We start from the raw sequence: 25,751 nt of genomic DNA on the forward strand, positions 1-25,751 counted from the left end.
ATGAATTTCTTTTATTTTTAAACTGCTATTGTAACAATATGTTAAGAGCCTTGTATTAAATTTTTAAGCTTTTCTGCCTAACAAATAAATTTTTATCGATATTAATTTTAAAAAAACTAATAATGATCGAAAATTTGAAATGCCTATGAATAGTTCAACTTAAGTCGAACATTTTTGAAAATTGCATGGTGGATAGAATACACTTATATAAACATTAGGTGAAAATTTCATGTATCTATGGTCATTTGTTTTAAAGTTACATCAAAAACCAAAATCGATTTTGTCGAAAAATGAGTGTGCGTAAAATTTCCCGTTTTTATTATATCCATATTAAGTATACTTTAGATTGGACAATTTAATAAAAAAAATAACATAAATCAATGCACTGCAAAAGGTAGAACGATAATTCTGTGAACAATTTTAACAAATTGATTCCATTATTATTTTTATGTTATCAGCTGTTAAAAAAAATTTTAGTTTACGGGCCTCTTAAGGGTGGTCTATCCACCACTTAACTTTAAGAGAAATCTTAAGTGACAGCAATCCCATAAGTATAACTGTGCAACGCAATTTTAAGGAACTGTGCTTAGGTGACACTTAAAATGATTTTAAGTAATACTTAAATGACTGTGCATACGGGTGATAGATTAATCACAAAAATTTGCAGTACTTTGTTATTTTTTTTGTTATTTACATGTCAATAAGCAAATGTCAGTTTTAATTTACAATTCATAAATCAGAACTGAACTATTAAAATAATAATTGTTTACCGATCTGCTGTACAGAGAGGAATTTAGAACTACTGTAATAGACGTGTTAAATTTGAAATTAATTATATAAAATCACTGGATACATGAAAAATGACTATAAGCAAAGATGGACCATTAACTTATATTGTTAAATATATTTTTTGATATTAATGCAATTAAAATAGCTAGAGTTATTAGTAAAGAATTAGGATAAACTTTACTATAATTCATCAAATATTCAAATACCTAATTTATTTAATATAATTTAATTATAATTTAAAAATGAATATTAGTCATGCACATTTACGGGTATAACTTATTTTTATCACAGGTATTTATTGTAAAAACATTTATACATAGCATAATATTTATATTTACTAGTTGAACATTTAAATTTAAACTTTGATAAATTTACTTTTTGCGATAATTAAAACTGCCATTTTACATTAGATATAAGTTCCAATATGTAAATAAAGTAATAGAAGTTATTAAAACAAATGTGTTTTTGAATTTCAATTATATCAACAAAACAGAAGATTGCACAATATTTAAAAACCCATAGACACACAACACGGACTAGAATAATTTATTGTTACAAATTTTAAAAGTTTGCTAAATATTGTATTATGAACGAAGCTACATGTTGGTTTTTGAGGGGTTTGATATAAGCAATTCTAGTGGCAGTTATGAGAATGTTTTTTCTTGGCAATCAAATTTGCTGTGTTTACTGTGTAGTACAAAATTATAGCAATTAATTCTGACTACTTATAACTTATATATCAATAAGACCTATAGCACTAAGTACTTTTATGAGATATAATACAGATTGTTTTATTATTTAATCTTTGTTACATCATGATACATTACTTTACGTGCATGATGGTACAGTCAATAATAATATGATAGTTTCAAGGTAATTGAACTATAAAAATTATAAATTATTATTATAATGATTGTTAGAATTAAATTCAAAGATGTCATACCTAAAAATTAATATTCCTGATTATAACTGTCTACATGATTTAGTGAGCTAATAAATCATAGGTAATTATATTTTTATCAGGTAGGTAGTCACTAATCAGTAGCCAAAGCTAATTCAATTATCATGTTATAACAGTAGCTAATAATATATTTATATATTTTATTAAATTTTATATAGAGTTTTTATGTCGAAGTCAAATAATAAAAATAAAATAGAATAAATTTAAGTCAAGTTATGAGAATAAATTTTTGCATATAACCGTGTTTTTATATTTAGTTAGTTCGTCTAATATATAGATAGAAAAATATGAATTATATTAGAAAATTAATCATATTTATTATTTTGTTTACATTACAAAAACTAAAAAGAATGATTTTATCAATTGAAAATGACCACTTTACAGCTAATATTATATTACACATTTGCGTTAAACAAAAACGTATCCATCATCTCTATAAATTTTAATGTATAGTTATTTTGTTTTTATATTAATAATAATACAACTAAAAATTATCACAGTAATTGAAAAATGAAAATACATTTAGTTCAGATTGCACTAAATAAAATGCCATTGAAAAACGCACATTTTCGGAGAATAATCATAAGCCTAAGTTAAAATATGTATATTTTAAATATTATGTTATGCACCATATTAGTATTATAAATTATAAATACATATTAAATTATTAAATCATTTCTATTTTAATTTAAAAATAAATCGTTACAGTTTTCAATAATAATTAAGATCAATTATGAACAATAGAAGACACGTTATTTGTTTAGTACCAAAACAAAATGTTAACGATGGTCAATGAAATTGTTAACAAAAATATTCGTTTATGATTTTCTAAAACAGACAATTTGCTTTATGAGCAAAATCGTTTAAATAATTGTAAAGCAAAATAAACATTATTTAAAATTATTTAAAAAAATAGATTCCAAAACAACAACTGTTTGTGCCGATTGCTAATTATTTACAATGTTATTTATTCAAAATAAAATTTTGAATCTATATCTACTCAACTGCAGGGCTAGGATTTTATAGCATTTTTTTATGATTTCAAAGAAATATCATTCAAAATATTTAATCCAATTAGACATCAAGATTTTTAAAATTGTAAATTTAATTTTGCGTTTTTTTTTTTTGCATGTTTCAGACTTTTTACAATTTTTTTAAAGCTCTGTAAACATTTTTGTTTTAATTTTTTATTTATCATGGCAACAAATGTTTCTTTTAAATATTTTCCTTGGTAGAATTCAGGGCTTGCTTTCAAAATTCGTCACCCAGTTAAAATATTCTTAATTTAAAAGATTTATAGTTCAAACTTAAATACATTAATTTTTAGGTACTAATTATTGTTTATTTTTATATGCAAATTAAAAACTAAACATTTTTATTCAATTTTTTTTTGGCCATTCTAAAAGGTTGATTTTTATTGTAAGAGAGAATTTTGCAAACCATTTTATTGGGTCATCGTTACTTAGTAGTCATTTTTATTTAGTTAATAAAATCCTAACCTTGCTCATTAGTCATCGCCTCTCCGCGTTCATATATAATTTTTCAAGCAAATAAAGTTTTATAATTTAATAAGTATAAAGATGATATATTTTATATTAGTGTATTCATGTGGGTGATTCAAGTGCTTGTTAATTTCCAAAACACCATACAATGAAATGCATTTTGAAAACTGTACTTCCATCGTTTTATGATTTAGTAAGGTATAGGCAAGAACGTGTTCGGAAATTTTCAATTTTTATTTAATAATAGTCAATGGGAGAAGTACATGATGTTTAAACGAAAGATTAATGACTGTCGTGCTAATAAATCATATTTGTATAAGATACAAATATACAGTTTTGATTATTTTATAAATATTTATATACTTAAAGAACAGAGTCTATAATCTTCTAGATTTCTGGCCACCAATTTAATGGGATTCGAACCCCCTAAAGTCTCACTCACGCCACATTGAACAATTTCTCAGGAGGGGGCAAGTCGGGATATAAGTAAGTTGTAGAAACACAAACATTTTTACTTTTTCAAGACTTCAAACAGTTATTGTTTTGAATGACAATACAGGCGATATTATATATTATGTTACCTATACATTAAGTTGTAACTAATTATAATAATTATGAATAAAATATTATATAAATCACGAAAAAAAGAATAGAAAAGTTAATAAGGTTAGAGTAGTTAGTTGAGTGATGACTGGCGGGCGGGAGAGGCGCTCGTTTTTCAAACGTCCATCATCGCACCACGCGCAATGGCCACCAGCAACAGCACGGCCACTGCAGCCACAGCGCGTGGCCCCAGAACGTGGCCGGAATTGGTCTCCAGCAGCGTGTACTTGAGCTCTTCGCGGATTTCCTCGGTGTCCACACGCATGTGGTCGGTACCGTCAGTGTTTCTGGCGCCACCCTTGGGCCTCATGTCCAGCGAGTTCGAGTTGGTCTGGTTCCGTTCGTCCGCTGTCGTGTCGATTTCCAATTTCACTGTGAAAAATACGGAAAACTTTTTATAATCGTAATTAATATGATTGGTAATAATATTTTATTTCATGTGTTTAAGAGTGTTAAAACTAATGAGTTTTTACGGACGAAAAATCGAGTAAAAACCCCACTGGCCACGTGATATTTTATTTTTATATTTTAAAATAGTGTTCCAATTTTTCCGACTTGTGTTTATCTTTGGACAACAATTTCAAGAAGACTTTATTAAACTAAAAATAAACTTTTTAAACATCTAATCATTGTAAAATTTATTTGATTTTTTAAACGTATTTTTTCTTATGCTTGCAATTTAAAATTAATTAAAAAATCTAAATCCAAAGCGTCCAAACCTGAATATACAGGATGTAACTGAAAGAATAGACCAAAAAATAAAAATTAAAAATATTATGCCAATTCATCGTATGACAATTTTTTTTAATATTATGTGATAAATAAATAATTTAAGAAATATACTCATTTCAGCGAATTCTCAAAAATCATATTTTTTTTAAAATTATTGCGATCCAAATTAATTTAACCAAAAAATATTGAATTTTAAAAAAATTCTAAAAAATAAACTACTAGATAAATATTTGTACCACTGTTTTATAATCAGATTCTCAAATAATATGCTATTTTGAAGTTATCCAACATTTTATTTTTTTTATTTTTTTTTTTTATTTTTAGTACTAAAAAATAAAACATAAAAAAATGTATAATGCATGTAGTACTAGGTTCACTTAATGAACAAAATAAAAAATAAAAAATATTAATGTGAAAAAAAGTTAGTTGCATTACAGTAATTAAGTCGATGACGAGGAATACACCTCCTAAGTAGGACGGTTATCTACTCTTCCTATTTTTTTTCTTATTATTTTTTACTTTAAAACGTTTCATTAATATAATAAGATTTTTTATCATCCGCCGTAATTCTGATTATTGGCGTTCTAGTCGTTTGCGTTATCGCTTACACGTATTAAGGGATAATGTATAGGCAATTCAATCAACCCAAATGCAAACATGGTTAGCATTAAAAATTTAGTTATACCTTAGGTATATATATATAATTCTTCGTGGTCGATTTTTCCCGTTAGAGAGCTAAAGAGAAATTATAATATTTTTAAATATTTATATTTTCTAAATGCTGTCTGATAATATCAGGTATAATTAACGGAATTCATAGTACCCCAAATTTGTAAATAAATATTTAATATTAAATACAATTTGATGATGACCAAAACGTTTTACAAAATGTTAAATACGGTACTCAATTTAAAAAAACCGCCGGCCTAATTACTGAAATTTTTATCCAACGTAAAAACTTTGTTTTTACCTTTTTCTCGGGCCATTTCGCTCTTGTAATCCACTTTGATGAAAGTAGTCATGGACACTTCAAACACCTTATTCGGGTCAGGTGGAATACCACTGATTTCTCGCCTCTTCCGACCGAAACCAACTTTACCGTTGCTACAATCCACCTAAAACCAACGTTTTATATAATATATGTATTAGGTAGATTAAGTCGTGTAAACGTATCTTATCTAGGTTAAATCAATTTTTACTAATTAACTATAATTATAGTATTACCCATTAAGACTTATGACTTATAAAAAACTTATCATTTTGACTGACGAGCAGCGGACGAGGGCAGAAAATAAGTTTTCTTTGATCATAGTTCAAATAAATTAATAAAATTCCTGCTTTTTCAGAATCTTAGTTCCTGGGCCAATCTGTCCACAGTGGTTATGTTATACTTAGAAAGTAGAAAATCTTAAAATTTAATGCAATTTTAAATTATTCATGGTTTTTAAACAGTAATTGTTTGTATTAAGCGTATGTTTAACCATTTAATTGAATATTTTGTAATGATAAAAATTAATTTTGATTACAAACCCGTTTGAGTGTAACAAATCATTTATCTTCAGTCGGTCATCTAATGAATTATACCAAACAAAAATGGAGTTTTATTACATTGGCTGTTTCATCATACAGGTAGGTTGTAAGCTTAAAAATTAGTATAGTGGTAGAAAATTCCAAAATGGTATCAGTAGGAACCTATCAAATAATAATATAAGATCCGTTACGACATTATATGTCAAAATACAATAGAAAAGTGTATAGGTATTATATTTCACATTTTATTTGATTGTAAAATAATGACATAAAATATTAGAGGACAATATTAAATTATATGATTTAGAGACTTAGAGTAGACATCTAATAGAGTTTAAAATACTAATGAGATCAAATCTTATACGAATTTTTAAACTATTTCACATTCGTTGTGTACCTACCTTATTAAGGCATACATATTTATAATGACGCAAGCGCGTTTTACTGTTTACTTGCACTTCGTTAATCATGATTTGCTTTTAATGAGATATTTGTTTAACAAACTGTGGTATCATTAGCGTTCATGATGAAGATTAACAAATAATGTAGATTACAATTTTTATCCATTTTGAACATTAGATTTTTTTCAATTAATGTCCGTATAGTTAGTACCTACTATATGTATCATTATTAGATTTATTTGACGCAATGTCAATGCTTGGGTGGGCAGTGTCAGATTGGTTAATATTCGGAAATTCCAAAAAAATAACAACTAAAAAATAGATATATTTCTTTTACTGTTAATTCGTCAAGTATAAATGATAAACTTACAATGTCCGAATATTTTATTTTAATTTCGGAAGTGTAATTATCACATTTTTCAATATTTTTCTTCCAATAATTTAGGTCATTTGTGGATTAAAAATTATATTTAGTGAGAATTTTTTTTTATTATGTAACAAGGCTTCAGAATCATAGGTCCCATTAGCCTGCAGTAGTTAGATTTTGGTCTTAACACTATGAGGATATATTATGTTGGACAAATGAGGAAGTTAGTGAAATGTGTTATTAATATTTTTTTTACGGTAATTTTTTAAGTCTAGTTTGAATATTATAAAAATGTTTTCACGTTTTTTTTAAATTTTATTCGAAACTTTTTATCTAGTATATTTATAAATTATTCTTAGAAATTGAAAGATATTGATCAAATATCAATTTGTAAATTTATCAATGTCTATTACCTAATGTAAATCAATCATAAATTTATGTGTACCTATAGCCAGATGTATACTTTATTATTGACTATGATATCATCATTAATATCTGTATACATTTTAAATTTGAATAATAAAGTACGTATATACTTTTCAAAAATATTTACCGCCTTACAATATTATGTTGAATGATTTGATTAAATTTTGTTTGAAAAATAAAACCAAAAAAGGTATTTTTTATTATAGGTGACGAAAAAATAAATCTTTCTTAATAACGTCTGAACAAATGTGTAGTTGAGAACTGCACATCATTATTTTTATATAAGAATACAAAAAATAGTCACGATATTATATTATAGTCATCGTTATCATTCGTCTGCTGCAGTGTTCATTAAAACAACACGCATCACATAATATAATTATGTACATAAAATTGTAGTTATACTATAATAGTATGTATACGCAATATACATTAACGGAGTGTAATAGTAAGTATACTAACCCCTCTGCACTTGTCTAAACAGACGTTAACAGTGCCTTTGAACTGCACGTACGTTGACTCGGGGAACTTGAACGCTCTGAATTTAGCGGTCAAAAAATCGCCGTCCACCGTATTAAAGTTTTCGAACAAATATGGATCCACCGAACAGCTGTGGGTAAAACAAAAACCATGTAAATATAATATATATATTATGTTGACCGATCGAATAGAGCAGCCGCTCTTTCTATACACTTATTTTGAACTCTAATAATATACTGGCGCGCAACATAAAATATTACGAGTAAATAGTGAAACATCAACATTCAGTTAATATTCATTAAGATGCTTACACATGCGTTTGTCTTCCAAAACTACTATTATAAAACACGGTTTTTACTTCTCATTTCCAAATTAAAACTTCTGAGGTCTAATACATTTTGCTGTACCTACGCCGGTACCTATATTCGTATATCCTGATTCCTTGTACAGTGGGTACTCGTATTTTACACGTCTATTACAACTCACCCGTTAAATATGATGGTTTCCTCTTGCGCTTTGGTGTCCGTCACTTGCATGTAGCTCACCAGCAGCCCATAGATCGGGGCACTGTCCTTGTCCAGGTATATTTCCATTTGCAATGGCGTGCCTGGGTTGACGTTGAGTTCGCCGTTAACGATACTACCACCCTGTCGCACACCCACCTTAAGCATGGGAATCGGTGCGTTTTCCGTCAACGAAGTGGTGATCTCCAAGTCCCTGTAATGCAGTTAAATCTTGGTCATTAAATATTTCGTACACTGCAGTACACGGGCGGCATCCGGAGAATTCGTCGTGGAGAACGTCGATCGCCGGTTATTATGATTAAGCGCCAAGTACCTAATTAATCGCATAATAGCAAAAATAAATAATGTATTATATACCTGGCCTGGGTTTTTAATGTTTTTTTTTTTTTTTTTTAATTCGTACATTTTAAAAGTTAGATTTCTTTATATTGAATGGACCAACTCGTACACGATATTCTATGCACTACTACTAAAGCTTACTAAATCATATTATTTAAATAAATAAAAGACTATATGGTAGCTCAGATAAAAATAAATAATAGCACAAATATAATACCAACGTAATAAGTATAGGTATATCATGAAAAAAAAATGGACTACTTAACTCTGACTCAGAGTCTCTGAGGGATAAAATAATCAGCAATTCTAATAAATTATTAACTGTATTTTAATTGAAATATATACATATTATTATATATTGTAAATAATTTATTTTCAAATTTAACTTTTGCATCTGGTTTTACTATTAACTAATAACTTAATTCCATGCATGTATGAATATTATTTACAAGATTTTTTTTAAACTCAGTTTGACAAAATGTGAAAATAGCCATTTTAAACCCAATCTTGCCCATTATATGTGTTATGTATAATATTATTATGTATTGACTACTGATTATTAGTATGTAAATGGTATATTATAAATAACAATTAATAATTACATTAAAGTAATACAGGATCCGACAATTATAAGTAGGTATAGAATCATGTGCGATTTTATTCCCACAAACATAATATATTGTGTAATAAATCGTTCATTTATTGTTTGAGACGTTATAAGTAGATGTGTCATTCATTTAATGAAATGCATCCAATTAGGTGAAAATGAAGTTTTACTACACTACCTCATGGACAATTTTGACCTTTTCATGAAGTGTAGACTGTGTAGAGGAGAGTGGTTTAATATGACATAGTAAGGTAAAATAATTTCGACTTCCTACTTAAATTTATACTAGTATTTCATAAAAGTTTTAATTATATTTTTTAAGTATTTAGGCACATTTAATTTAAAATATAACACAATATTGTCAATTCCCTTTTGCAACTCCACTACATGGAAACATCGATGAGCAGTAATTGTTGGTGTGGTTATGTTTTATATAGATACTTTCATCATATTTTATTCAATAATACATAATATTATTTCACTCGATGAAATCGAAAACGAGCTACTGTAGACAACTTTAATACCTACTACTATTTAATATCGCCGGAGGATAAAGATCAAACTGGTATGGTCGACATTGCATCTTATATTATATTTATAGTGATTATACAATATTTATAACTATTGGCCAATTACAGTATTACCCATATAATATACTTTGATTTTTACCGCATATCCGACACGATACGTACAATAATAAAATATATAAATGTATTATTATTATATTGTTGTTAACGATCCGTAGTGATCAGTGGTGGGCACATACGTACTGTGAGCATAAAAACAAGCTCTTTGGACTTATTTGCCTGAGAGTTTCTAAACTCTTCTTAACTTCTAGAATTTTCATATTTTCAAACAAAATCAGCTGCTAAAAATCAATATTAATACTGATAGGTACATCAATATGTGATTCATTATCTTCACAATGTTTATAATTAAAACTGTAGTTTATATATTATGCGTTAAGCGTTAATGCATATTTTTCCCAGAAGTTAATTAAACGTAATTAAGTGTATGTGTTTTATAAAAAAATATTAATTATTTTGTTTTAACCTCCATGTTGGAGAATAAAACGTAATTATATCAAATAACTTATATGCATTAATTGTGTATAAAGTATATAAACCACACATTCATGATCTTTTTTCAAAATTTACATCCTATTACTTCTGGATGGTATCAAAAGTTCGATATATCTGTTGACCCACTCCTTCAAACTTATCACCCATGCGTTTAAAGGTTATTATTAAGAGATTGCAATAATTATTCAGTCTATATAAAAATACTAGTTTTCACAATGTAACTAATAACACCTGCCCGCCTAGCCACTTAACCCATGCCACATTATAGGTAAGCTACGGGAACAATAATATAATGATATGCTCGATTGACTATCCAATGTATATACTCTATACAATATGCCTATTAATGTAATAGTAGATATAGACAATAAAATTACACACGTCAGCCGGCACGTGCGATCGTGTGGTAAATCAGCGAAGTGTATCTTTTAAATAGTGTTGCCTTATTGTAATTGTGGAAACTATAGATAGTTGCATCCCATTGTGATAATATAAAATATTATTTTGAAAATTATTATTTCGAAACTGGTCCACATCTCACACCGCAAACGGTTTGAAAGACTATATTATATTTATACAGGTATTAATAAGTTATACCTGTAAACTATTATGGATTCTTGATTTTGTATCGAATCGGTTGGGTTAGGTCATCTCTTAGGTAATTTAATCGTAAAAAAACCATGCAAAAAAAAAAACAATTCTGTTGTATAATATTATTATTTTTAAATTCGTTTCGTAGATGAATATAATAGATCAATGGATCTCCGTTTCTTATTTGTTCGGGGTAATTATATCATATTTTATTTAAGAAATTTCAACACAATAATAATTTTATAATAATTCAACTAATAAAAGATTAGGTGTATTATGTGTATTGATACTTTGATAGCACACATATATAGGTACCCAACACGTTAACACCTCAAGAGTGCTAATGGAAAAACTAAGTACTTACGATCTACTCGTTATTTAAAAAAAAATAATTCTTTCTAATATAACAATCATTTAAATGAAATAAAACTTATTTACTCGTAGTTGGTATAATTTGAGAGGGAATCCTACGATTTGCATTAGAATAGTAAATTTTAATCGTATCGACAGCAAATTATGGTAAGGTGAATAAATATATATAAATATAATACTATGTATGTACGAAATATCTATATAAACAACTAAATAATACACATAATAGAAAATTATCAAGGTATTGTAAGAAAAATTATTTTATTTATAAAAGTAATAGAATAAGAAGCAACTTATTGATGAAACTTTCTATTAGTTTGTTAATTAATTTTATTTAATAGAATATATCACGACACCACCTACGTTTCAGGTGTCATTGAGGCTTGTCATGTGCGTATGTTGTGGGGTGATGGCCAAGTTCTTTAATAGTTGATTTATGTGATTATTTAAACGGTTATCAAATCTTTTATAAATGATTTTTGGTTCATCAGTTATTGATTTAAAATCCCAGCCCTAGCTTTATAACATAATAGCATTCCAAGTAACAGGTAGTGCTAAAGATAGTATAGATTCAGAATTCCATCATTAGAATAACCTGCAATGTTGTAAATATTAGATTTTGGATAAACGATGCTTCGGGGATTCGTGATGTGTAGTATTATGATTATTAGATGACAAAAAATTTACCCCGTGGCCTATATACCTCCAAATATGTCTATAATTTCGACATATTTAATTGGATACTTACAACAATTATATTTGTATAGAATATTATAAAGAACATAATATAATACCGATTTATCACTATATACATTCCGTCCAAACATTAGAAAATGTTTCGTAAATTAATCATAATCGTATGATTGTAAGTATAATCTTAGCTGGGGTGTTTTCGGATTTGTCAATTTTTATTGATTAGGTACAGACGAACCCTAAACTTATTTGTACACTGTAGGTACAATACGAAAATTAACTTACTCTGGCTCTTGGAATCCGGCAGGTAGTACATTTCTTTTGGCCACTGTGTGATTTTTGTTTCCGGAAAACCAACACTTCACATTTACAAAAGACTTGTGCTCATAGTTCTTGCCACCGTCTTTCTCTATGACTATCTGATGATAGTACGTGACTGTACCCTGAAAATGAATAAGTTGTCCGTGTAGAATTTTCGTAAAACTAAAGAAATACTCCAAACCCTTACGGTTCCTTGATTGGTCACTTTGGTCAGTCCACATTTATATACATCTTGTAGAGACAGTTTAAACTGAATGAGGTTTTTTTCAAAAACCGGTTGGCAAGCGAGCTCTGGTTGAAATAAAAAAAAAATTGAAGAATGAAGTTTAAAAATTGTGTAAAAAGTAGATATTATATTATACACTGAATTTTCACATTTTCTAAAAAAAACTACGGCACGCCACATCAGACACAACGCAGATAATATTTATTTTCGCTATTAAAGAACGTTTATTTCTATTAAACTATATACTATTGCACTTTAATTGTAATCCATCTTATATTTAATAACTTACAGTGCAATGTGCATCTACCACATGTTCCATAATGTATTTAAAATTTATATACATGGGCGTAGGTTAAAATATTACATTATAACACTAAAAACTATGGTACATAAAATTAAACTTCAAGTTTTAGTAATATTTTATAAATTAACGATAATTCTTTACCTGGATAAAATTTCATTTGGTTCAAATAAATGCTTTTAATGTCATCGGTTTTCTTGATATCGACAGTCATGTATTCATTGTCACAATTCACTTTGTATTGAACTGAAACAAAAAAATTAAATGTTTTCATAAGTTTTTATACGCTTATTTTCTTGAATAAAAAAAAAACCAAACAAAAGGTAAGGTAAAATACAATATTTAAATATATTAGAACATTTTCTATTTTAACAAAATACTAATATTAAGTATAATACATAACTATAAATGCTTATTGTGTATAAATTATTATATGCATGTTATATAGTTATATAATTTAATAGATTAGAACTAAATCAATTAAATTATTACACAAAAACAAGAGTAGATGGTTATAAAAATATTTGTATAATAAAATGTGTGTGTTATACTATAGTATATAATATACTTGAGTCAATCCCACAAAATCACAAAATGTTTGTTTTATTTTAAATTGGACTATGAACATAATAGTCATACTGAACTGCAAAAATTAGACACTCGTGACCACGTGAACACTATACTACTACATCAGCATGTGTTGTCTACTTGTCTCCATCTTACACAAACGTACAACATAACAAATAGTATTACACAGTTTCAAATTCGTGTAGTAAGCTTACGGGTAAAATGAATTGATATATTATTATTATCAGTGTCAAATGCAAAACCATCATCAACTACCGGTGTATTTTCTAAGTATAGGTTCTTACGATGTTTTATTTTTTTAATATTACAATATAAAAATTCTCATAACTCACTTAACACCTTAAATGTCATACAAACCCGCGAGATAAAACAGATAATGTTTTTACGTTTAATTTTCTCAACAGGTCAATCCACTCTAATATTAAATCTCACATATAGGCACTAGACATAAAACGGATCTGTCGAACACAAATTTTTCACTATGTTGAGCGTTTGAAACTTTGTGAGACGGAGACAACGCAAGCAGGCGTTATTTTTATTTAACGATCCTATTAAATATTGAATAATTTTACCCAAAATATTTAACAGTGCTTTTGAATTCAAATTCTTAACTATTTTAGATTCTGAACGAAGAGATGAATGTATTGATTTTACAATGATGTGTGTGTTTTTTTTTGTGTCTGTGTACAGCATAACTAGTCGAAATAATGCTTCGATTTCAAACTTTGGGGGTGGTTTCCGATGTAAAATTGAAGATCCTTGGTGCATTATAGAGGTCAAAAATAATCATTTACCAACAGTTTTCAAAAAAATCGAGAAAAACAAAAAAAAAAAATGACAGAAAATGGGAATTTTTTCGCAAAATCAGTTTTCTACCAAATCGTTTTTTTTTAGAGAGAACTCGAAACATCATTATAGGAAAAATTTTAAGTGCGTTTGAATTTTTAATTTTTATGAAATAGCGTAACAATAACGATTTATCCTCAAACGATTTTAAATATTTGTTATCATTCAAAAAGTATAAGTCGTAGATACTTGAAAATTTCACAAGTTATTTAGATTGGCATTTTCTTTACATGATTTCAAAATCTTTCAAAATATTTTGACTTTTTTTGAGATATTTATAGACGACTGAAATTTTCAATTTTTCTGAAAATTTTTTTTTGAAATGTTGATAAATTTAAAAATACTTGAAAATCTAATACAAAGTTCCTTATAAGTTATTCTTATAGTGATTAAAAAGTTATAAAAATACATAGGCACAATTTTTTTTTATAAGCGTTTATAGTTCAAATTTTTACGAAATCTGTCGAAAACGCGAAAATTTGCAAGTAATTTTGAAGTTGAAAAATCATAAAATTTTTTGCGTTTATAACTGAGGATTAAAAATATAACACTAAGTCTTCCATAAGTTTTCCTTCAAGTAGCTATACTGGGTGATTGATTTATCATAAAACACTCATTATTTCAAAAAGTATTGTCTTTTTTCAAAATATTTTTTTGCATGGTTTCAAGTTGTTAAAAAACCAACGTTTTTATTAAAAAATTATATTTTTAAATATTTTTTATCCTTATCATTTTTTAAGTTTTTTACAAGTATTTTTATACATAGAAATCGAATTTAGGCTAGTAGTTTATGAGTTATAACTTATAACTTATAAGTATTTAAAGTTTAGACAAGCGGAGTAGTGGACAAATATTTTGCGGGGTAACCCCGCGTACCACTCCACTCTGCCAATCTGAACTTTAAATACCTATAACTCATAAACTTCTAGCCCCAAATTCGATTTTTATATATCAAAATACTTTAAAAAAATATTCTGCATTGGAATATGAAATTAAAACTCTATGTTGTCATTCAAAAAAGTAAAAAACATAAAAAATTATAAGGATAAAAAATATTTAAAATATAATTTTTTAATAAAAACGTTGGGTTTTTAACAACTTGAAACCATATAAAAAAATATTTTGAAAAAAGTCAATACTTTTTGAAATAATGAGTGTTTTATGATAAATCAATCACCCTGTGTAAAGAAAACTCGAAGCATCATTATAGGAAAAATTTTAAGTGCGTTTGAATTTCAAATTTTTATGAAATAGCGTAACGATAACGATTTATCCTCAAATGATTTTAAATATTTGTTATTATTCAAAAAGTATAAGTCTTAGATACTCGAAAATTTCACCAGTTATTTAGATTGGCATTTTCTTTACACAATTTAATTTTCGAAATATTTTGACTTTTTTAGATATTTATAGACAACTGAAATTTTCATTTGTGTCGATAAAATTTTTTTGGCCGATCAAAATACTTGAAAATTTAATACAAAGTTCCTCATAAGTTATTCTTATAGTTATTAAAAAATTATAAGAATACATACGCACAATTTTTTTTGTTAGCATTTGAAGTTCAAATATTGACTTAATACGTAAAAATTAGGGCAATGTTCAAATTATCTTATATAGAAATTCATAAAAGTTTTTCTTTTCAAATCTAAGATTTGAAAATGTAATACAAGGCTCCTATCATATTTTTACAATCGCAGTTGAAAAATAAAAGAATTATATAGTTACAAATTTTAAATACTTATAACTCATAAACTACTTGTCCTAAATGCGATTTTTATGAATCAAAATACTTTAGAAAAATATTTTGCTTTGGAATATGAAATTAAAACTCTATGTTGTCATTCAAAAAAGTAAAAAATTAAAAAAATGATATGGATAAAAAATATTTAAAAATATAATTTTTTAATAAAAACGTTGGTTTTTTAACAACTTGAAACTATATAAAATAATATTTTAAAAAACATTAATAATTTTTGAAATAATGAGTGTTCAATGATAAAAGAATCACCCGGTATATGTATATATTTAATTTACAAAACTGATTAAATTTAAATTGTTTATTCAAAAGTTAAATTAAAAACAAAAATTGCAAGTGTTCCGGCTGTTGAAAAGTGATTTTGTTTCTGCATTTAGATTTCTTTACATCTTTTTAAATCGGACCTCTGGAAGTATATTTACATTTTTGCCAGGCGTATAGATATACCTATTTGAAGTCCATAAATTGGAATATTTTAATATAATGACCAAATTACAGGACGATGTGTGCATGTGGGTTTGTAATAATATGGATCATGTGTGTGGACATCGATGATCATTTACCACACGCTCACAGACGAGAAGTGACAGCAAGGGGTGAAAGAATTGCCTAAGCACAACTCCTTAAAAATTACTCATTTGCACGGGCCTTAACTATAGCTTTGTGAAATTCTTTATTTATAACACAGATTAAGATAATTATATCTATCACGATCTGGACGATGATTGTACTCAGTTTTATTTATTTATCACGAGATCAAGTTTACAGACATGATATAATACTGGCATTTATATACATTATTTGCTGTCCATCAAGACGTTCTCCGTAGTCGCCGGTAAATAATAATAATAATAATATAATACCCAATAATTATAAATTTATAACCTTTTACTTACGCGATAATTAGATATTGTTTTTTTTTACATTTATTAGAATATAATTTATACAATCTGTAAACATGATTACAATAAGCATATTAATATTAGTGTAAATATACAATGGTAGTGAATGTTTGAGGGAAGTTTTCGTTACTCAGCAGTAACACTCGACGAGCTAGATTAGATATTGAAAAAAAAAAAAAATCAAGTGGTAACCGATAAAAATTATTGTTCAAATAATTTAAGATACCTATATATAAAAATAGTACCGAAACGTATAGGTAACAACGGTAACACGGTGGTGGTAAACGACGTGTACGTGAAAAACGATCGGCGTGACTGTCGGAAAAACCGTAACGCGACAACAATGCGGCGGCGGCCCGCGTCGAGTCCAATAATAATTTTCCGGTCGTTTTACCGGGATTTTTCTGCAAAAAGATTTTGTGCCGTGACCAGGATTCGAACCTGGGTTATTGCGGCCACAACGCAAGGTCCTAACCACTAGACGATCACGGCCGGGTGGTAGTTATCCCCATAGTCGGACTATATAAAGAGCGCGCTGTCCGCGGCCTGCACTGTGGTGAAACGATTTCCACGGAACGCTACGCGCAGTCTTACTGTATAAATAATATCAAGTGAACAGGAAGTGTAAATCATTGTTAATTGTCTTGGTGCACATGGAAATAATGATAATAATAATAATATATTATTATTATATTATACGTCGGCGTACCTATTAACATCTTAATTCATGGTACCAAATAGTTGAAAATATCTAACAATTCCATCAGGGGTGGACTGATGCCCATCCGGCACACTGTTATTGAAGTAGGTAAATACGTATATAAAAATAATACCTAACCTGCAGAACTAGTAACATTCAACCAAAAATCAGTAAAAAATACGTCGAAAAAGAAGATTCTTAGAGTAAGTATAAATACATCAAGCAAAATTAATCAATACGATTATGTTAAATTTTTTGAGTTAGGTACTTATAGAAATAAACCTCATAAAATATCGCATCATGAGATTTTTATTATATTTTGTAATCATCATGATATTATTATATATTTATTTGTGTAAACGCGTATGTTATTTTTTATAATCATCATATATATCATTTATTTCTGAAAATTCGTATACACATATTTACACCTTTTTTCGCTATGTAGAAACTAACATACGAACCTGTTTTTACCGTGTAGAAACTTCCATATTATATAAGTACCTACCTTTTTCTATCGTGTAGAAATTAATGTATTTTTCTTAACTGCTACTCCCGTGTAGGGACTTTTGCCCATTAATTTATGTGTTGCCATCAAAATACAACGTATTGAGAAAATATAATTATTAAACATTGTTTAGTCGTTGTAATGACTTACTAATATTTTACGCTAAGGCCAAAGAACAATATATTTAAAATATATTTCATGATAATATATTTTTTGTTTACGTCATCGTTGTCATCATTAATGATTGGTCTTTTCGTGAAATAATAATAATAATAATAATTAATAATCACCCCGTAAAACTAATTCAACAAATCATTGTCGATGCATCGATTTTACATGTAAAATAATAATAAATATAAAATACTCATCATGTCAGTTCTAACGTTTATTAATATATATATTATATTTAAGTACTTGACTCTTAAATAACCAGTAGCCACTAGCCAGTAGGTACCTAATTAGTAATTACTGATGCTATGTTAACAGTATATAGTAGTATATTCATCACTAAGCGTGCAGACATTAACCTGCTGCTACCTATTTATAATAACAGCCAAACTATGTAAATAAAAAAAAGCGATAATTATTGAAAGACGATGAAATATTGTGCCTCTATAGCCTATAGGTTATTACCAGGCACCTTAATATTATGACTTATGAACAATAACAACTTAAGAGGACGTTATACCCGTATATGTGTTGTCTTCGTCTTATAAGTGCGTAACATGGCAAATTTTACGTTCAGCAGATCACGAGTAGCTCTGTTAGTTTAAAATTAAAAGTAAATAATTGACCTCTAATAAAAATGAAAGGTAACATTACATCGAGTGCTTCTCGTGAGCTTTTTATTATATTTTAATTTTAAAGCAATTATGAGTATATTAAAATTGTAAATTGTTTGTGTATCTTAAAATATTCATAACTCGCTTTAAAATTAAAATATAATATAAAAAGCCCATAAGAAGCCATCGATAATAATGTTACCTTTCGTTTTTATACGAGGTCAATCACTCTAAATTTAAACTAACTGAGCTACACGTGTTCTTCTGAGCGTAAAAATTGATATGTTACGCACTTATAAGACGGAGACAATAACACATGCGGGTAAAACGTTTTCTTACCTAATTAAATATATTTTTTTGCATTTGAATGTGAATTTCGTAGGTTGTTATAAATTATAATATTAGAATGAACATTAAATATCAAAGTAGAATTTATCTTATAGTCTTATATTTATTTAAACGCAGTTTATATGAATATATTAATTGATATTAAATATAAATAAAAGATACCTACGCTAATATCGTTTTAAGATTAATGATTAAACTATACGTATTATGCAATTTGATTTTATACTGTATTACTATACAGTATAATATAATGCATAGGATTATAAAATTATTTAGTATTTTGCTAGTTACGGCTCAATAAAGAATAATGTATTAATAATATAAGATAGACCTTAAAAACACAGAATTGCAGTAAATTAATATCGTAAAACTTCACATTTACTTAATTTGTATTCGGTTTCAAGTTTCCTCACATTTTTTTAAACACCTTTGAATTCAGTATATAAAAAAATAGTAAACTAAGTTTGAAAAAAATTGGTATTATCGGTATATTTGATAGTAATTATTTATATTTTTATAGGTACTTAATATCGTCATTTGTCATTAAAAATAAGTTTATCATGTAATGCCGGGTCCACACAGAGACGACACAGAAACAAAACAAAAACCAAACTCAAACCCTTCTTTTTGAAGTTTGAAAAAAATAAAACACAAACAAAACATGTGTCCATACTGAGTTGAGTAAAAATTAAACAAAACATGAACAAAATTCAAACATTATTGTTCGTGTTTTATTTTTGTTTTCAACTAGGTATCCATTCAGAAATATAAACTCGTCGTTTTATTTCGTTCATCCGTGGTCATTCAATCTGTATTCAGAGTTCTAGCTTTCTAAACTCTTCGTACTTACAAGTTTTTTTAAATTTTTACTCTGAGTGAAAATGTGGAAATTGAAAAGAGATATTGAAGACGATGAAGATTTATTTATGTTGGGTGCTGGGTATATTTACCTACAGTTATAAAGTAAAAAATAAATGATAAGATTGAAAGATGTTTTAGTTATATAATAAATATATTTTAATATTTATAAATGACCAAATTGGTACTGCCCGCGAAATCCCGATAAAAAATATTGCCTTTTGGTTGTTTTGAAAACATGTCCACACACGTTCGACAATGTTCGTAAAAACAACAACAAAACCAAAACCTTTTGATGTTTACCGACACCGCTCGGGACACGACTTTGTTTTTCAAAACACGAACAATTTGTTGGAAAAAACAAAATTGTTTTAAAAATGTTTTGATTTTGTCGAAAAACACAGAGTTTTTGTTTTGTTTTACTTTTGTCGTCTCTATGTGGACCCGGCATAATATTATAATAATATAAATTACCTATAATAGTTTTCACACTTCAAGTCTTCAAGGTAAATAAAAAAACTATTCAAATACATAGATTAGATAAAATAAAAGTTTATTTTTATCTGGATAATTTTTTAGTTATTTTATTTGTGCAAACTGAGATTCAATCGATGACCGGAAAATATTTTATGTTCATAATTCATTTAAGTATATAACATGCATGATATAATTATTTGTATCCTATGCACCGCTTACAATATCATTATGATTGACGGACATATATTTTCATCGCAATAATACATATGTACCTACAATTTAGTTGATAACTTCAGACATGGTAGATCGGTAAAACTTATCAACAATTTATGAAAATGGATATCTTGTAAATTTATGATTGCTTCGATCATGTTATTGTTGGTAACTGCCTACGTCAACGGTCTACCTATACGACTATAGTATAGTATAAAATGGCAGTTGATTTTATTGTTATAACTTATATTTATAATATATTAATTGTATAAAATATTTATTACCTAGAGTCTAGGTCCTAGACTATTGCAGGCAGCTGGTATGACTATTAATTGCTATTTGGACCAGTAAATTAATATATTATGATATTTGTAATGTGTACATATGATGGCAATATTTAACATAAATCAAAACTCCCAAGAAACCGGTATACATTGGTTATATCTTATATTTATATTAAACAAACACGCATACCATATATAGGTTAAACGCACGTTTGAATATATTTCTACTAGGTTAGACAAAGGAATTCTGATAGTTCTCGTAATTTTTTCAAAATTTGAATATTGAGCACCTATCATAATATATTACAATGCATTAAGTAGTAAATAAAAGGATAGAATCTGATTGCACCAAATATTAACCTTTTAATGGGAGCACGATTTTGTATAAATTGTCGATTAGCAAAGAAATCTGTCAAATTCGTCACAAATACATTTTTAATAAACCTCAAAGTAGTGAAATTTATAACTATACAATTTTTAAATCAAATTGTTTCTTGACCGTTCAAAAAAATTTAACGGTGTTTAAGAGTAAAAATTAACTAATTTTTATTTTACTCAATAATCAATCACCGAATACAATATTAAATTAAATTTCATAATTAAAATAATAATTTTAAGAAAATGCTTTATTTATTCTGTATTGGTAAGTATATAAATTGCGTTGGTGTAATAACTATAATATCTAAACTCGTCATAAAATTTCAAAATGTATAAGTATACCTATAAATTATATTGCCGTACACCTGTCACCTAATAATAATATCATATAAACTTAAGTGCTTTATACGCATCGCGTATATTTATCATTATTTTTTTTTTTTTTTTAGAAATTACTACGAACGAGTCGTAATAATCGAGGTCTGTGAACTCTCGGAAATACTTATGCAGGTATGCACTTAAAAATGACAAAATGTGTAGTTCAATACGCTGGACGATATGCAAAATAAAACGTTAAACAGTATATATTTTAATTTAATGACTAATGATGCAATTTAGTGGACTTCTTTTAAGTGATAAACGTAGTTTGGTATGAAAATATGGAGGTATGCGTGTTTTAAAGTATGATAGATTAATAGCTCCGGTTTGTAAGAACAATGCAAACACTTTACACGTTTTATATCGTAGATAATGATATAATACTATAAAAGAGTATAATGTTATTGATATTATTCTTATAACACATAATATTACAATAATATAACATGAAAATTATAACGTTTAAAAAAATTTATTTATATTTTTTAAACATGCTATCTCAATTCAGTGTACTGTAATATTATTATTTTTTATAACAATTGCATTCCTATATTTACGGCGACACAAAGCAGGATACCGGTTAATAATTAAAAACAAACAAGGCGTATTATCTTTGTAAGAAACTCTGGACAATTATACAAATTGTTTTAACATGCTTTTATTTTAGATTCTATATGTGGAGCATGGAATGTTTTGGTTTTACAATGTTTTATTTTTGTATGCAACTATTTTTTAAACGGCCAGTTTTTTTTCCTAGTTACTTTAGTCGTTTATCACAGAAGTTTTCTTAGGTAAGACTTTACGGCTAGATATAGTACATAATTGAGGAATATAAACATGGAATACATTTCTTTTTGATTCGGGATTTTTTTCCAGAGACTTTAATCTTCACTGATTGTTGATATTTATATTTGTATAATACCTATAATCGTATGAACACCGTGACATAATTTTTCAAAAAAATTATAAAAAAATGTTTAATAAGATTTTTTTCGCTCTGTAAAATTTAAAAATAGACTGATTATTAAATAAGTTCATTTTTTTCCTTTTAACGTTTTGAAGTAACCAAAACACGATTGTACATTTTAATTTTAATTCCTTTTACCTATATTAATTGGCGCAATCAGAATGGTTTTATTCCGCATTATTGCATATTAGTCTGTAGAGTTAGGCTTAAATAATTAAATTCGCCAAGAATACAACCATGAATGTATTTAAACTTTGATTTTTGATCTCTTAAGTATAAAATATATAAAGGTTCATATTTTAAAATGCGGTAATATTTAAAATAAGATCTTTTATTTCATTTAAGGAGTGTCATGTAGCATATACCAACTATATAATAAATACTATAAGTGCATAGCTAATAAATAATTATACAAATCATATAATTATATATAACTATGTATTAGGCAATCAACAACAAAAGTATACAGATATAAGAAAGCACACCTTTTCAGAATTCTATGCAAATCAAGATTTTTTATCAAAAAATAGAAAAAATCGTTTTTATAGTAATTAATGATACAGGGTTAAACACATATTCAACTGTGTGTAAATCGGTATAGCTACGTATATGAAACATGACGTAACGACGTTCAATATAATATAATAAATTATGGTACGTTATCAAATTCGTAAACCGATTTGAATGTGAAAGAATGATTAATGACATTTATATACTTATTTAAGGGCTGACGTTAGTAAGTTCTATACCTATTTGGCTATTTTAAACTTAGAAATGCTATTAAAATAACCTATAATTCATAATTTATTAGAAATTAGGTATATAAGTACATTATGTACATTACTATCATTTACATTTTCAAAGGGTCTAGTTAAAAATGTTAGGTACCTATTGAGTTTTATTTGAAAAATATTGTTTTCAGAAGGATATAAAATTAAATTAAAAGGACAAAATACAAAGTTAAGGTTGCTACATATACGCATTGCTTTTGCCCAAGGTGCAGAAATTTGTGTTGTGCGTATGATATATTATACATTCGAAAACAAATATAATTATTGACAACCTTCGTCCTTCATTATTATAAAAATCATATCATCATTCATTAGGATGATTATAATAGCACGAGCTTGATTATAATTTGTAATAACTGTACAGGTATAGTAAGAAATTATTATGAGGATATCAAAAATAGACAAATATTACGACAAAAACACACACACACCACCACAAATATGCATACATTAAAGGCTAATAAATTTATTTATTTTCAAAGAATCTAAAAAAAGAAAAAGATAATCGACACATTAGAATGAAAATGAAAAGACCTATTTCACATATTTGCTAGCCAACCATTGCTACCTCGTCGCGCGCGCACCACAACCGATTTCCCACCACTCTGTTTCGATGGTTATGTTATATATTGTTGTTTCCACCGCGCGTGAGATCTCGTGGACCGCGGCTTTCCCTTGTCGGTTTTCTGTGATTTTCTGCAAAAATTTTGTGCCGTGACCAGGATTCGAACCTGGGTTATTGCGGCCACAACGCAAGGTCCTAACCACTAGACGATCACGGCTCGATGGAAAACCTAAGGAAATTCCAACCATATAATGTACGTCGATGACTATACAATTTCCGTTTCAATAGCAGTAATATATCAGCGTAAGTGTCAGATCGCAGTACGGACAATGTCGTTGGTCGGGAGTTTTCCGATTGACGCGCGGCGGGTGGCATATTGTACTGGTTGCCCAAGGTAATTACCGCGACCTTATAGTAGGTATCTACATATGATACCTATAATACAACTAAATAATATATAGTTTCATCGTGTGTGCATTTTATTATAATTTTTTTTTTTTTTTAATTGATGAATTTTCTTAGTCCTAGCCCTCACATAATGGTATGTATTGCGTTTTTTCCCGTTGTTTCTACTTGCAACCGACGACGAATCGTTTGACCGGTTCGGAATCTAATTATATAGCATATAGGATTTCAGATTGAATACCACTGCAGTGGCTTCAGGATTCTCAGGTTTCGCAGAGCTTTAATATATTGCATTTGTGTAAATCTTTTATTTTTTAAAAACAAATTATTTTCCAGAATGCCTAGCAGCAAAAATCTCTGGTTAACTGTCCAGATTTTAATTATTGTACGGTCACTTATGTGCCCATATGATTAAGCGGTACAACTGTACAATTCATACCAAAGGTAAACAATTAAATCAGACTTGTTTTGTACGAGGAGCATACTGAAACACGATAGGTTAGGTGATAGCCATGTCTATTAAAAGATGTTCACGATATCATGACCTTTGGTTCTTGTCTTGAACTAACGAAGCATGCGTGTTGATGTTATTTTAATTGTGTATGTTTCGCCTAGAGCTCGGTTTGTTCAAGATTACTATCGAGGCCGAGGTAGATATTTGGGACATTCCTGAATCCTGAGTGATGTACCGATGTGTCCGATTGTCCGTTGCGTTATACGGTCACACTCAGGATACGGGATTGCATTAGTTTTTATTTAAACGTAAGCCAAAGCAGTAATATATGTATATTGAGTACATATTATAAATAATTACATACCTAGTAATATAGGATCACCATCATGACAGCAGTGCTTTAATGTTGTAATATATACTTTGCAATGTTAGATTTAAGTATCTCACTCCATGGGTATTGACTAATATTAACATTATTATTTTAATTTTTAATTTTATAATATGATTAAAATTAAAATTTAATGATTTACTTATTTAGTTTGGTGCCAATATGATAGAAATTCTTGATTGAACTCAATTGTGACACGTCAAGTTAAAGTCCAAAAGTGACAGTTTATAATGTTTAGCATGCACAGTTGCCATATTATTATCAAACTTACTATGTACATTTTTATATTTGTAAATACAATTCTTTATCAATG

General features: G+C 27.7%; 1 protein-coding gene and 2 non-coding genes across 3 annotated transcripts in view; all 3 read right to left on the reverse strand.

Annotated features, from left to right (window-relative positions):
- Nucleotides 1–2,042: 2,042 nt before the first annotated feature.
- The window catches only part of qsm (Zona pelucida superfamily protein qsm), a 74,145-nt gene continuing 50,436 nt past the window's right edge, over nucleotides 2,043–25,751 (reverse strand). The window contains exons 2-8 of the mRNA XM_089216250.1: nucleotides 12,992–13,093; nucleotides 12,508–12,611; nucleotides 12,285–12,442; nucleotides 8,278–8,508; nucleotides 7,774–7,921; nucleotides 5,558–5,702; nucleotides 2,043–4,227 (exon numbers count right to left, since the gene is read on the reverse strand). Of these exons, the coding sequence (XP_089072376.1) occupies nucleotides 3,971–4,227; nucleotides 5,558–5,702; nucleotides 7,774–7,921; nucleotides 8,278–8,508; nucleotides 12,285–12,442; nucleotides 12,508–12,611; nucleotides 12,992–13,093 (1,145 nt within the window). The 3' untranslated portion in view covers nucleotides 2,043–3,970. The remainder of the gene's footprint in view (nucleotides 4,228–5,557; nucleotides 5,703–7,773; nucleotides 7,922–8,277; nucleotides 8,509–12,284; nucleotides 12,443–12,507; nucleotides 12,612–12,991; nucleotides 13,094–25,751) is intronic.
- TRNAH-GUG (transfer RNA histidin (anticodon GUG)) lies at nucleotides 17,363–17,434 on the reverse strand. Its single transcript has one exon. It is a non-coding gene; the product is annotated as a tRNA-His (tRNA).
- Nucleotides 24,337–24,408, reverse strand: TRNAH-GUG (transfer RNA histidin (anticodon GUG)). Its single transcript has one exon. It is a non-coding gene; the product is annotated as a tRNA-His (tRNA).

Source organism: Diuraphis noxia, unplaced genomic scaffold (genome assembly GCF_037042655.1).
Source record: "Diuraphis noxia isolate RWA-SAM2 unplaced genomic scaffold, SU_Dnox_SAM2 contig0001, whole genome shotgun sequence".
Lineage (NCBI taxonomy): Eukaryota > Metazoa > Arthropoda > Insecta > Hemiptera > Aphididae > Diuraphis > Diuraphis noxia.